The sequence below is a fragment of the Temnothorax nylanderi genome, unplaced genomic scaffold (genome assembly GCF_030848795.1).
Source record: "Temnothorax nylanderi isolate EJ_2023f unplaced genomic scaffold, tnyl_v1.0 TNYL_tig0041_pilon, whole genome shotgun sequence".
Classification (NCBI taxonomy): domain Eukaryota; kingdom Metazoa; phylum Arthropoda; class Insecta; order Hymenoptera; family Formicidae; genus Temnothorax; species Temnothorax nylanderi.
The window spans coordinates 1,176,827-1,190,261 of record NW_027249103.1 but is presented as its reverse complement, the minus strand read 5'-3'; the positions used below and the strand labels follow the sequence as shown (position 1 = coordinate 1,190,261).

The 13,435-nt window shown below is 40.4% G+C and overlaps 4 protein-coding genes across 8 annotated transcripts; 2 read left to right on the top strand and 2 right to left on the bottom strand.

Moving 5' to 3' along the window:
• Positions 1-11: 11 nt before the first annotated feature.
• Positions 12-3,050, bottom strand: Sec6 (Exocyst complex component Sec6). The gene is made up of 2 exons (XM_071704524.1): positions 2,852-3,050; positions 12-2,759 (listed from the first exon to the last, which is right to left on the bottom strand). The coding sequence occupies exon 2, from the start codon at positions 2,669-2,671 to the stop codon at positions 413-415; it is 2,259 nt and encodes a 752-aa protein (XP_071560625.1). The 5' UTR covers positions 2,672-2,759; positions 2,852-3,050; the 3' UTR covers positions 12-412.
• A 203-nt stretch (positions 3,051-3,253) lies between these two features.
• Mrpl27 (mitochondrial ribosomal protein L27) lies at positions 3,254-4,403 on the top strand. Of its 2 annotated transcripts, none has more exons than XM_071704522.1 (4): positions 3,254-3,331; positions 3,442-3,523; positions 3,889-4,058; positions 4,130-4,403. In XM_071704522.1, the coding sequence occupies exons 2-4, from the start codon at positions 3,442-3,444 to the stop codon at positions 4,331-4,333; spliced, it is 456 nt and encodes a 151-aa protein (XP_071560623.1). In that variant the 5' UTR covers positions 3,254-3,331; the 3' UTR covers positions 4,334-4,403. The 2 variants fall into 2 exon arrangements, with proteins under 2 accessions (XP_071560623.1, XP_071560624.1); XM_071704523.1 differs by having other exon boundaries at positions 3,260-3,360.
• A 179-nt stretch (positions 4,404-4,582) lies between these two features.
• Positions 4,583-6,515, bottom strand: Tsen34 (tRNA splicing endonuclease subunit 34). Its single transcript, XM_071704516.1, has 6 exons — positions 6,248-6,515; positions 5,812-6,165; positions 5,463-5,734; positions 5,167-5,377; positions 4,936-5,097; positions 4,583-4,829 (listed from the first exon to the last, which is right to left on the bottom strand). Exons 2-6 carry the CDS (start codon positions 5,876-5,878, stop codon positions 4,624-4,626), a joined length of 918 nt encoding a protein of 305 aa, XP_071560617.1. The 5' UTR covers positions 5,879-6,165; positions 6,248-6,515; the 3' UTR covers positions 4,583-4,623.
• Positions 6,516-6,696: 181 nt separating this feature from the next.
• Mtl (Rac family small GTPase Mtl) lies at positions 6,697-12,760 on the top strand. Of its 4 annotated transcripts, none has more exons than XM_071704520.1 (4): positions 6,697-6,795; positions 7,640-7,765; positions 8,274-8,610; positions 8,692-12,760. In XM_071704520.1, exons 2-4 carry the CDS (start codon positions 7,650-7,652, stop codon positions 8,824-8,826), a joined length of 588 nt encoding a protein of 195 aa, XP_071560621.1. In that variant the 5' UTR covers positions 6,697-6,795; positions 7,640-7,649; the 3' UTR covers positions 8,827-12,760. The 4 variants fall into 4 exon arrangements, with proteins under 4 accessions (XP_071560621.1, XP_071560618.1, XP_071560622.1 ...); XM_071704517.1 differs by lacking the exon at positions 6,697-6,795 and adding an exon at positions 6,922-7,061; XM_071704521.1 differs by lacking the exon at positions 6,697-6,795 and adding an exon at positions 7,091-7,351.
• Positions 12,761-13,435: the final 675 nt, after the last annotated feature.

The following is a 13,435-nucleotide window of genomic DNA, read 5'->3' as shown; positions in this document are numbered from 1 at the left end:
GGAGATTCAGATTCAGTTAAAGTATCTTTTAATTAATTTAAAGGCGTTTCATGTATCTGGTATATATTATCACATATATACACACACACACACACAATACCTATGAATATACTATAATATAATCTCAATTGGTTTCGATCAGTTTTCACTGATTCTTTCTATAAATTTTTACACATTGTATATAAATAAAGTTCTGAGTACATATAAGTCCGTTGTTCTTCGATACGTGTAAATTGCAGAATCAACTATATACATATAATTACATTAAACGTCAGCAGATTTGTACAAGTATATTACATCTCTCGCCGCTGTACTAAAAAAAAAACATTTGATATGGAAGAGTAGCGTGGTGCTACATAGCGAAGCCGTTTGTGTTCCATATCTTTCCCTCGTAGAAATTCTTTTTCCAGTCTCAAGGCTTCCAGCCAAGGAAGCTGTCCTGTATCACTATCTGCTTGAATATGCTGTTCGCCATGGATTGCACGGGTTTCCGATTTCGTTGGGCCTCCATGATGTACGAGACCTTGCCTCGGGCCTCCGCCCGCGATATGTCGCCCCTCAGGCCGAGCAGTCTGATCAGGTGGTCCTCGGTCATGTCGGGATACTTCTCGACCAACGAGTGCAGATCGAGAGAGAGGATCTCCGCGTCCTCGCACCTCAGCACCTCGGCGAGACGTTTTATTATCTCGAACGGCGAATTGAAGTTGCCGACCTTCGGCGCGATCCTGTCGAAGAAGTTCTTCAGCTTGTCCGCCTCCGTCATTATCTTGGACGTGCACGTCAGGCACTCGTCGTAGGTCTTGAGCGATATCTTCCGCTGCAGCATCGCGGATATGTAACGCTTCGCGATGAGATTCTGCGCCTCGGTGATGACGTACTCGAAGTTCTTCGGGCTCAGGTGATTGTAATCCTGAAAGTAATCCTCCAGGGTGACGCAGATGGTCTCGACCGGGATGGGCGACGACAGCCACTTGGGCGTGATCAGATCCTGGAAGTGCAGCTCCAGATCCAGGAAGGATTCCTGGAGCAGAATCGCGGCGGCCTCGTTTCGCAGATGCTGATAGTTCGCCAGGAGGCTCTCGAATTTCACCGTGCCGTCGCCGGTGGTGTTGGGCACCCAGTAAAGCTGCTTCATCTGCTGCGCCAACTCGGTGAACTGTATACAATTGTTGACTATCGTGATCATGTGATGAGTGAAGTAAGGTACCTGGCTCCTGTCCTCGAAATGCTTCGTTTTGAACTCCAGTATCGCTTGCCTGTACATAGATCCGTACTTGATCACCTGCTCGATGCACAGAACCAGGGCCTGCGCCGTCAGGTCGGCACTGATGGTCTTCGCCACCTGAAGATTCTGATCGATCATCTGGAATATGATGACCGGCGCCGCGGTGTGATAATACAGCTCCTGGGTGCTGCTCTCGGGCAGGACGCCGCTCCGCCAATCGAGCTTCTCCGTCTCCAGCGTCTTTCTCATCCAGTCCTCATAGTTCTGACACATGTTCCGCAGGTACTTCTCCTGAAGGTCGTTTATCATCTCGGGACTGAGCAGCGGCCCGATATCGGACGTGTCGATGTTCAATTCGGGATGCTTCATCAAATCTGGCCCGGTATAAGTGTTCATAATCCACGCCAGCAGAGAAACGTATTCGTTTCCCTCCAGCCCGCCGGCGATTATGTCCTTCAAATGCTGGGACAGACTCGTGTGGTACATCTTGACGAAAGTCCTCACTATGTCGTACCAGGGTGGAAAGCAGGGTTTGCACAGAGTCTTCACCACCCTCAGGTCCTCGAGGATCAGGAGCCTCGTGAGTTCCAGATATCTCACCAGCCACATTTTGTTGTCCGCCCTCTCGTCCACCTGAGTCCCCTCGATTCTGTTGGCGACTGACTTTTCCAGCACTTTCATCGCCATCTCCTTCCACCTCTTGGGCCTGCCCGGCGCCATGAATCCACTCTGCTTGTGCCTCTGAACGGCGAACTGATCCGCTTTCTCCTCTCTCTCTATAATTCTCAGGGGCGTCACTATGACGGTGGGCTCCTTCCTGACTGTGTTCAAAGTTCGACTCAGCACCAGCCTTATCTGCTTCTCCATGAGTTGCGAGAGCATCTCCACGTCCTCGAAGTAAGCCTTCAGCATAACCGTGTCCGCCGTCGACTGATTTGGCAGTTTGTGAAGCTCGTACAGCAACTCGTCCCTGGACGTCTCGAGATCCATCAGGCTCTGATGCGCGTGCAGCAGCTTACCCTCGTTTATCCACTGCTTCGTCTTCTCCACGCTCTCGGGGACGGTGAATATGTGCTTCAGGTTCTCCTTGGCGATGACGTACTGGGAGTGACGCATGTTCTCCTCCTGCACTGCCTGCAGCCTGGAGCTGAGCTTCAGGACCGAGCTGAACAGCTGGTTAATGTGGTCTAGGTCGTCCTTGATGGTGGCGATACTCTCCAGGGAGCTCTGCAGCTGCTCGAAGCCGACCCTGACCCCATCCAGCTGGCTCTGCATCGCGGTCTTCAGCATGGTCTCGACCGACGCCTTCTTCCGGCTGATCCTACGCTTGTACATGTCGATCTTCTCCAGCTGACCCGGCCGCTGCAGAAGGTTCGCGACGTACTTGGTGCCCCTGGCGACCGCCTCCTCCTCCAGCTTTTGTAGATCCTCCACGTTCGTTGTCATTTTTCGACGATTGTGCTCCGCCAAGGTATCGGAACTCGGAACTTTGAATCCCTTTGAATCTTCTTCTGGGAAGGATTGGCTCCTAAAACTTCAGACGGTCACGGTTAATAACCAAAAAAATTCCTCACCGGCAGGGAATCGAACCCCGATATCTCCCGCGTGACAGGCGGGGATACTAACCACTGCACTACGAGAATTTCATCCAGATGACCTCGAGTGTCCGCACCAGTCCGCACTGTGACAGTATAATGATAATATTGACAATAACCGCATGGAAGAAGTCGCCCCTTGGAGATATTTTTAGATATTTCACGGACTGCAGAGCTGCCAAATCTAGACCTAGACCTGACTCGGTCTAGATTTGCCAGCTCTGTCACGGAGGTGGGGAAACAACCGATGGCTGGTTCACCTGAGGGGGAGGGGGAAGGTAATCCACACATGTGAGTTCGCTTATCAACATTCTGCGTTGATTGGTTGGTTCTAAAAGTAAGAGCCAATCACGTTTGACTGCTACTTAGCAGCTTGGCCTGCTGAACGCGCCCATTGGCGGGGTTGTGACGTAATACACGTGGCAACGGAGAATTTATTTTTCGACATTGGCGTCCCTGAGTCCGACTTTTTGCTCCGTGGGCCGTCGGGACGATTTGGAGCAATTTGGAGGTTAGTTCGCCCTAATATAATATATAAATGTAAGGCGATAATGATATAACGTTATTATAAATAAATCTGGACGTTATCTTCAAAAGATGTAAACGCAAGACCTTTTTCAGATGGCACACTTGTCACCATTGGTCTCTCTGGCGTTACAAAACGCCCGGCAAACTCTAGTACCCTGCAATGTTAATAACATAGGTTTGTATGCTGATATATAATTTTATTAATATATGTAGCGCAATTGGATAAGTACAGATAACTAAATCTGTTGAAAGCAAATTTTACAAAGTGTTCGTTACAAATTTTGTTGACGGAATCTGCTAGCAAACTGTGACGGCACCTTGACTAAAAATCAAACAGAATCTGCTACTTTTTAATGAAATATATTGTTCAAATGGTTACGAAATGATCGATTGTGCTCGATTTTTACTAGCAATCTGCTGTCAGATTATGCAACATTATGTCGAACCCACTGACAAACTATTGACGTCTTGCTAACATTTTGTTTTTTATCTATGCATTGTGATTAATAAAAATTAATAAAAATTATTTCTCTTATTTAGCGAAAGCGTGCGTGAGGCATGCTTCAAAGAAAGCCAGTACTAGCACTAGTAACAAGGGTGGCCATCCCAGACCAAAACACAGAGGATGGAAAATACAGGACGGGGGTACCGTACACGCGGGCATGGTATTAGTTAAACAGCGGACAACCCGATTCCATCCGGGTCTCAATGTAAGCGTGCCAATTATCATGCTTTTAATCGCTACAAGTTCGATGTATCGTATTTTTTTCTGGTTACATAGGTTGGTTTTGCACGAGACGGATCTTTATTTGCCATCGAAACAGGCAAAGTGATAGTGACCTGCGAGAAAATCAATCCCGACTGGCAGCGCTCTTGGATCAAACAAAACTATACTGGCCGTGAAAATCAAGTTATATATAAGAAACACTTTAATATTATTCCTACTCCTCAACACAATCAATTCAAATTGATAGACAAAGTATAAATGTACAGGAGACGTAAAAATTTGACCGTCTCAAAAATCCCAATGTTTAGTAAATATATCGTTGACTGTATATCTGGATATTGCATAAAATTGACCATTCTAATCTCTACTATTAATTTATAATACATGATTCCAAGTTGAAGTATGATCAGAATTAAATTTCCACCTGCGACATAAAATTACGAGACGCGCACAACATGTAGAGACGTCCGTAAAAAATATAACAACTTGAAAGAGAACAATTAAAAATCTAAATAAACATCTTTTAAATAGAATAATTCTTTGTTACATCAGCTGTCTTCTAATACACTACATTCTGTCCACTGAAGAGATTGATATTTTACTGTATCTTCTTCTTCGTGATACGTAGCAAACACTAATGTCTTTCTAACGTGACAACTGAGTCTGCACTGAGCCACAATTTCCGTAATAGGTATATCTTCGTCCTTGCGTTTACACTGTACTAAGTATTGTGAGTGAAACATTATCGGATCACCTGCAAGTAGAGAGATTTGTCATGCAGCACGCCATAATTAGAGTTTGCAGATCAAAGTTATATAAAGAGATATAATTACAATCATCTAAAGAGAAACAGATTGTACCTGGATACACCAGAAAGTCGCCGCCGAATTTTTCCCCGCTGGTGATATAATATTGTCTCTCCCAAAGATCTTTGTACACCTTATATTTAAGTTGCTGATCGGATGTTAGTGGATATTTCCATTCCACTGTTTTTACGTCATCTTTGCCAGACCATGGATAAGCTGATGTACAAGTAAATGATCAGGTTACTCGATCAAACATATGTTTAAAATCACCATTTTTCGCAGTACCTGTATGTATTTGAACAAGTGCCTCGTTTTTGCTCAGCTTAGGCAATTTAGCCAGTTCCTCTTCAAGCAGATTTTTAGGATCAATTTCAATATTATCCATGGCTTCCTGCGTCTTCTTGTCCAATGGCTTCTTCATGTTCTTTTTGCTTGTATGCAAGCCTAACATCTTGCGCTTCTTTCCTTCTACAATTTTGTCCATCATTGAGGTAAGCTGAGGAAAGATTCATTATTTGCCACTCCATTACAAAATCCTCATATTCCTTTTAGCATAAATATGGATATATATAGATAACTACTTGTCTCTTTCTGTTGTCTTTCAAACAGTCCGCTTGCTCCAGGAAGAGCTTGTCTCTATACTCCTGAAATTTTCGGCTTAACGATTCATCCGGCCGTGCCTTTAGACTTGTACACTCTACAAGGCAAGCGATTTTCTTTTCGAGCAACAGAGTGATCTCTTCTGGCAGCAAAAGCAACGGGAGACCTAAAAATATCTCTTGTCTAGTTGATTTTGAGAAGGAACCCACTAATTCGCCGATTATTCTGTGATCCCGTCGAAGCCTAAGCCAATCTATAATAAAATCAAATTAATCAAATTAAATGTAAGTTATATTAGATAATTATATACACTGATATAATACTATTTACCATCGGCATTCCATATAAAAGCGTTATTTCTTGAAGAAATGAGATGAACGACATCCGGCACACTCATAATTCCTTCAATTTGTAATCAACAATGCCTTAGAGAAAAATATACCGTTAGGATATCTATGATTCGCCTGTGAATCGACGAGACAGGTGTTTTTCTCTAAAGTGGACGCTCTCACAATTTCTTATTTAAATTTTTATTCTTCAAGAAGCTCAACATCAGTTTATTATTGGGTTTCGTTTTTCTCTATTTTCTTTATCTCAGTGGAATCATACTTTTTCACTTGGACGCTCCTTAACTCCTTAGGTCTGATCTTTACAACTGTGGCCCTGCTGTGCTATGGTTCTCTTCTGAAAATGAAATAAATGTATATATAAATTACGCGTAGAGAGAAGAGAAAAGAGAGGTAAATGTTTACTTCAGGCTGCCCACCTTCAATTTTCACAAAAATGCGCTCGATTCCGCTTTGTGCAATGCAAAGACAAAAGATTCGAGAAACGAGAATTGTCGCACCAAAGAGGAAGGAGGAAGAGATGTGGAGCACAGGGAACAAACCGATTTCCAGGGATTCGTACGAGAGCGAACGAAAACCTCGGCGAACAACGAGTTCGAGGCGATGTCGCGTAATCGTCCCTTATCACGAACGCCGATCATTGGCCGCGACCCTTCCGTGCGTCCTTCGCGCTGGCACGCGCGCGATTGGTCCGCGCTCTCGACGGGGACACGGCCCTTCTGGGGTTTCGGAGTAATCGGAGTTCGGACTGGACGAGTTTTTAACCTTCCGCGAGGCGGGACAGGGTCGCGGGGTGTCTGTCACTTCTCCCCGAACAATAAGTTTCGCGGAAAGGAGGGGCAGAGGAAGGGCGGCGGGCGGCGGGTGGCGGGCGGCGGGTGACGGGTGCGCGAGACGACCGCCGAACATCTGTCACCGGGCGCGAGCGGTGCGCCAGTCAGCGGAGCGAGCGGACTAGCGGAGTCAGGTCAGCCAGCCAGTCAGCCAGGCGGGCCAGGCCCCCGTTCAGTCCCCCGAAAATCGCGCGGCGCACTGTCATGGCAGCCGCTTTTGTGATTTTTTGAGACGCAGCGGCACAAAAACACGCCAGAGCACGAGACACGGCGCGGCGCACGGTACACGCGCGCGCGCACACCCGCGAGCTCGCAGCCCCCCGCAGTTCGTCGCGCACACGGCGATTTTTTTACACGGATTTTTCAAGCGGAAACCACCCACCCTCCCTCGTGCGCCACGGTGAGTGCGGCGGACGATTTTCCCCTCGTCTGCGTCTCGGCCGGCCGAGTCCTTGTTTACTTGCCGCGCGCGAGCGACGGCGCGGCCCTAGGGCGAGCCCTTTTCGGGAACGAGAGCGCGGTAAAGCGGGATATCTTGCGGCGCGAGCCGCGCGAGGCGAGACCGCGAGAACCGCTTCCGCGAACTCGCAGACGTCGCAGGCGGTTCCTGACGCGAAACTTATGCTTTATGGGATTTTCTGAGATTTCACGATCGTCGTCCACCCTCGTCTCCTATCGAGTATAGATTATGTAAATTTCAAGACGGGGGTTCCCTATTGAGTGTACCGCGTGTGTATTAATTGTGAATACGTCTATTATGTTTGTTATATTTTTAATTGTGAATCATGCCGTCCTGAGAGTCGCCGACTAGAATCGCTACTGATATTTCTCGTTTCGTTAACAATTATCTGGCGTAACATTTGTTATATTGCGTTTCGAGACTTAACAAGATAACTGAACATAATAGATCGAATATTGTTGGACGGTTAGACTGTAGCGAGACGCTAATGATGTGTTTATATGTGTCTTTTCTTGTAGATAATAAATCATGAGCTCAGGTAGACCGATAAAATGTGTAGTGGTAGGAGATGGGACGGTAGGAAAGACCTGCATGTTGATATCGTACACGACAGACAGTTTTCCTGGGGAGTATGTACCTACCGTGTAAGTATGTCTCTATGTTGTCGAGATTGCGTACGTCTGCTTCCTCTGTCGCGGGGCTCTCTTGCCTCCTTAGGGGCTGTAGCCAGTTAAAGGGATACTTTGCCAGCATGGTTTTTGCCTTAGTTTCTCTTTCTTAGGCCAATCAAACGGAGTGGCTAATAATAGTAGCAGTGTATGCAGATACCTAACTGCTATGTACAGGAAGTAATTCATTCCCAGTCATCTTTTTGTTACTTCCTGTCCTTTAGATTCTCACAAATCTATTTTTGTTGGGTACTATCTCACTCAGCAATATCTTCATTGGTTCATATAGCTTGTCACAGTTAAGATACCCAGTTAAGCTGATATAAACAAGAAAATGAAAATATAAGCAGCGAATATGAAACCTCTTTCCTTTTTATTTTTCTTACTTTAACGGAGATTTAAAGTAGGATACTCAATAAATAGTGATGAACAAATTGAAAATTATGACACCGAACATGTGCTAAGTCTGTAATGTTTTGCCTAGGTTTGACAACTATTCCGCGCCAATGGTGGTCGATGGAATTCCGGTTAGTCTAGGGCTATGGGACACGGCGGGGCAGGAAGACTACGACAGATTGCGTCCTCTCTCCTATCCTCAGACGGATGTGTTTCTCATTTGTTTCTCAGTAACGAGCCCTTCGTCATTCGAAAATGTCACCAGTAAATGGTACCCTGAAATAAAACATCACTGCCCAGATGCACCAATGATACTCGTCGGAACTAAAATAGACTTACGAGATGACCGTGAAACGCTTACTGCCTTAGCTGAACAGGGCCTTAGTGCTATTAAGCGTGAACAGGGACAAAAGCTGGCAAACAAGGTACGTAGAATTAAATTGTTTCTTATTTTATATATAATTTAGACTAGTTTAGTGTATAGCAAAGCGCAATGTTTGTTATAGATTCGCGCGGTAAAATATATGGAGTGCTCCGCTCTGACGCAACGTGGATTGAAGCAGGTATTCGACGAGGCGGTGCGCGCCGTTTTAAGACCTGAGCCGCAAAAACGCCGACAAAGAAGGTGCATTGTGTTATAAACGACGAAAGGAATTGAAGGGAATCATATAGGTATACACGTATATAAAGCAACGGATCAAAATGAATTTGATCGCGCAAAGAAATAATATGAATGGTTTAAAGAGAAGATGAATAGAGTACATGCATTTTAACGAATTATTCTCTGGCAGCTATAGAATATACCATATTACGGAAAGAGTACAACTTAAAAACCTCCTGGTCTCAATGCGAGTCGTGATGTTAATTCACGACCAGAAAGTTTAGACAACGAGAAAGTAAGAAGAGAAAAGGATAGAATAAATATTTAGCATTTGCAGGAGGAAGTTTACGAGTTACAAGCTTGCAGGTGTCTTTCCTTAAACTTGCATTTATACATATATTTGCATAATGATAAAAATATATTTGACCATAGTAATGTGCAGTCAATTTAGTCGGTTTAGTGGAAAAACGGCTCATGAAATTTTTTTTGTATTCTACGAGAGAATCTCCGTTAATTAATATTGCAGTCCTGCAAATCGATAATACAGTGTAAATGTGCTGTGATGATTAAAAGCATTAAGTAAACCCGAAGCTTTACTTATCAGGGCTGCCAGATTTTCGACTTTTTTACATTTACAATAGTAGGAACATTGATTTTAGTACATACAACGCGATAGCTGATCCATAACAATCACACGCTGAAGAGTTTTACGAGATGTAAAGCTAGCGTCATAGAATTATTTAAACATACAGTGCCATAGCAACGAAAAATCAAATAAATTTTACAAGCACTCTTAATCAATCGGTTCTAGACAATATATATATATTTTTTTTACTAACAAATACGGAAATTTTTAAAAGATATAGCCAGAGAAATTGGTGTGTATAATGGTTCTTTAGACAGAAGTAGCACGTTTGTCTTTCCATTCTTTGGGGCATTTGAGATTTTTATTTTTATCAATACTTCCGATAAGAAATGTATAGTATGGATACAGAATACTGCCATAAAATAACACAACACGGAAATTTCATAGTATTCTTAATACTAGAGAAGGAAAATCGACTTTACGTAATAATTACGCAAATTAAATTTGATAATGAGACATTTGTTATTTAGAATTGCAACATGTCTGTGTGTTGAAAGAATTAATATTGCGCATTAATATTTATTTGATTAATTATAAACGGAGAATATTTTAGTATGATTTTATACGTGTACTGCAGGATTTTTAATATAGTTTTCTATTTATAACGTAATGTTTTTCGTTTGTGCTTGTAACAAGGTTTCAATGTTGCACAAGTTTTTGCAATTGTGCAATTTCACTTATTAACATTATTCGAATTCACGTGAATATTTTTTACAAAAGTAATAATCAAAAGAAGTGTAGCTAGCAGTTGATGATAACATAAAACGCTGATAACAATTACACAGCAATGCAAAGTCCACCTAAATTGAAATATATAAATATAGCACAATGTATTTTCTTAAATACTATAGTATATCTCACTCTCTTCCATTTATTTGTACGAAAATTGTTTACATAAAAATTTACGGGAAAACTAGTGCGATGGTTTAGAAAGATAGATATCTTGTACAAATAAGTATTGCTATAAAGTTAAGCCCATATCATTGTCTCTAATTCATTATCTTATTAAACGATCATAATTGCGATTGTACTTTTTTTTACAGATTTTTCTATTTGTGTTTAGCTAAAGACAGTCAAGTGTTGTGAATACAGATATTACATGTGCTCTCTAAAAACTCAATGATAAATCGATGAAATGGATATTATTCTTGTGGTCATGTTTTTTTTTTTAAATATTCGAAAGCTTAGGATAGAAAAGATAGGACCTTTGTGCCATATGCTTTTCATTTGTGAAACAGGCATTAAATACTATGTTCAAATTGAACTTTATATTTGAAACAAATTCCCAAATAATTTAAAATATTTCAAAATTGGATCGAGAGAAAAACATTTAATACTAGAGTGGTTGAGAATGGATAATTATTTGCAGAAATAATTTCACATCTTATTTTTAAAAGAGGATAAGCAATTTTGAAACAATAAAAATCATAAACTTTGCTTTTATAATCTTCATTAATATTAATTAGTTTACAAACACGAATTTTACGGTTGCATAAGAAAGCTTAGCGATCAATGATCGTTTTGGCTGTTCTAGTCTCAAAATGCTATAAGGAGCAAACAAAAAGGCATGTTACAGCTTACTAGGTGTACATAATGTAGCATAGAAGCATACTCTAAATTTTCATCGAATCTATGTCTTTTAAGGTGTAATTTTGGGTTTTTCTTACTTCTGAAATCTTTTGTGCGCCAATAGGTCGTATCACGGAATCACTTGATTAATTAAAATACTGCAGTTAATGCCTGTCTTTTGTTTGATTTGTGTGACACATGTTTGAAATAAAATATAATAATCGCTAAATAATTATGTACATATACTTATTTAGCGATAATATATGTTTGTCTATTTTCAAAAATGACGAAAATAAATTGCTAGAATGTTTCCTAAATTAAAAATGTATGTCTTAAATGACCAAGTCTAGCATCTTTTATCTTCGTTTATTGGAATTTAAGATATTTTAAACTTTTGATATGTATATGTATACCCCTGCATATGTATAATAATGCATTAGTTAAGCATAATAATATACTATGATTATGTATTATAATGTAATGCATAGATCGCATTTTTTGTAAGTAGTGCACTTATCTTACAAATTTCCAGGTACTTACTACAGGCACGTTTGTTCCTTCATGTTGTAAAATAAATTATCAACAGCGATGCAATATTTGTCAATTTTATTCCGATTTTATATGCATTTTTGTACAAGGCGTTCAATATCATTTATAATTTCTGAAATTGAACAAATTTCATTGCAGAATTAATATATTAAAACAATAACGATAACACTACTAACAGGATGGGTGCATTACAATGTATATGATGCCTGTATTTTCCAACGATAAGCTTTAATTTGGGCATGATGTAATTTAAATTACACTACTTACAACTTTTGCATTTAACGGAGATCATAGGATGCGAATTACTTTCTCATCTTTCCTCTTTTTAACGAAATTATTGAGGGATTGCTATGAACCAAAGTTATATATTACAATTTAAGATAACATCTATGTTTTTTATTATGGACTATTGCACATAAGTATAAAAAGAATGAATGTATGAAATGTAAAGATAATCTAGTCATCACGAATCTGCTTCTAACTTTTACTTGTGTACGTGAATAATGCTCTCACAACAGATTGCATGTAAACAAAATATAATCCTTAAACGGGACAATTTAGCGTGTAAATGGGCGAAACGGGAAATGAGGACAGAAAGAAAAGGTATAAAAGATATGAAAGTAAAGATGCAACTTAATACTGTCAATTTAGATAGAACGCAAGGAAAAACCAAACGATGTGGGAGTAGAAATTCTGTAGAAATTACAAATATATGTATATGTGCTAGGATATGTAACTTTAATTATGAGTAACTTATAAACATTTGTCTATTTTCGTATATATAACAGAATTCGTTATTTATATACTAACAGGACAGCACAAGAGAGCGCTCTCATCGCTTTTACAAATTCTTTAATTCTATAATGATTTACAAATTTACATTTACAACAATGAGATACCTCATATTAATTTTGTAAATTTACTTTATAAAAGGGCGTACGTTTCTATAACCGATGTACTTTCTATGCTTTTAATGCACTCTTTTGCTGTCGATCTGATAATCGGTAACAAATAGTGGCCTCGAAATTAATTTCGATTATCTCGTTTTCCTTGTGGAAGAATTATTCTTATTCATTAACAATGACAATTACAATGTGGGTAACATGACTGCATAAAGGCATATTCTATATGGCACTAGGAAGCATTTATTTTTTATTTACATGTATTTTGAAAACGACTTTTTCAAATAAACGATAAAATAAAAACATTACGAGATAGCGTAGTTTATAACACTGTTAGCTACGTATATTTGTCTTGTTCTTCTGATCCTTCAATCGGTTCCCTCTTTGAAGTTTGCATGTTTTATTAACTTTTTATTTTATAAAGCTTCTATATGTAAGTTGGAGAATATTTTAATAGCAATAGTATGATCGTTTTAATTTATTTAGTCGTATTTAAATTATCAATATGTGTATTTTATCTATATTTTCAATTATTGCGATTACAAAGAGGAGGAGGGAGATACGTAACTTTAGTTCTATATCCTTTTAATTAATTTTTTTCAATAAGTTTCTCTCTTTCCTGCGAGATAAAAGTTTCTATAATTTCCAACTTTACACATTCTTTTCCGAATCATCAGAAATATTTTCAGTTATTCCTATCAAATACATAATAATTTCGAATTCACAAAGAGTCAAGCAATTTTCATTTCTCTGAACCGTGACCCTGAACTTTAACTGGGTTCAAAATAAAAAATTATAAAAATTATGTTACTTAATTTTCCACGAGCTCGCCCTTGTCACAAATTAGAAGACTACCTACACGCGTGTGTACACGTGCACGTGGAGTCGTAATGGCACGGGGCACTCCAGCGTCACGGGTCAATCCTGGATCGACCACGTGTCAGATGAAGACAGCGTCCGCCTGGCTCTGTCCGTCTCCGTCT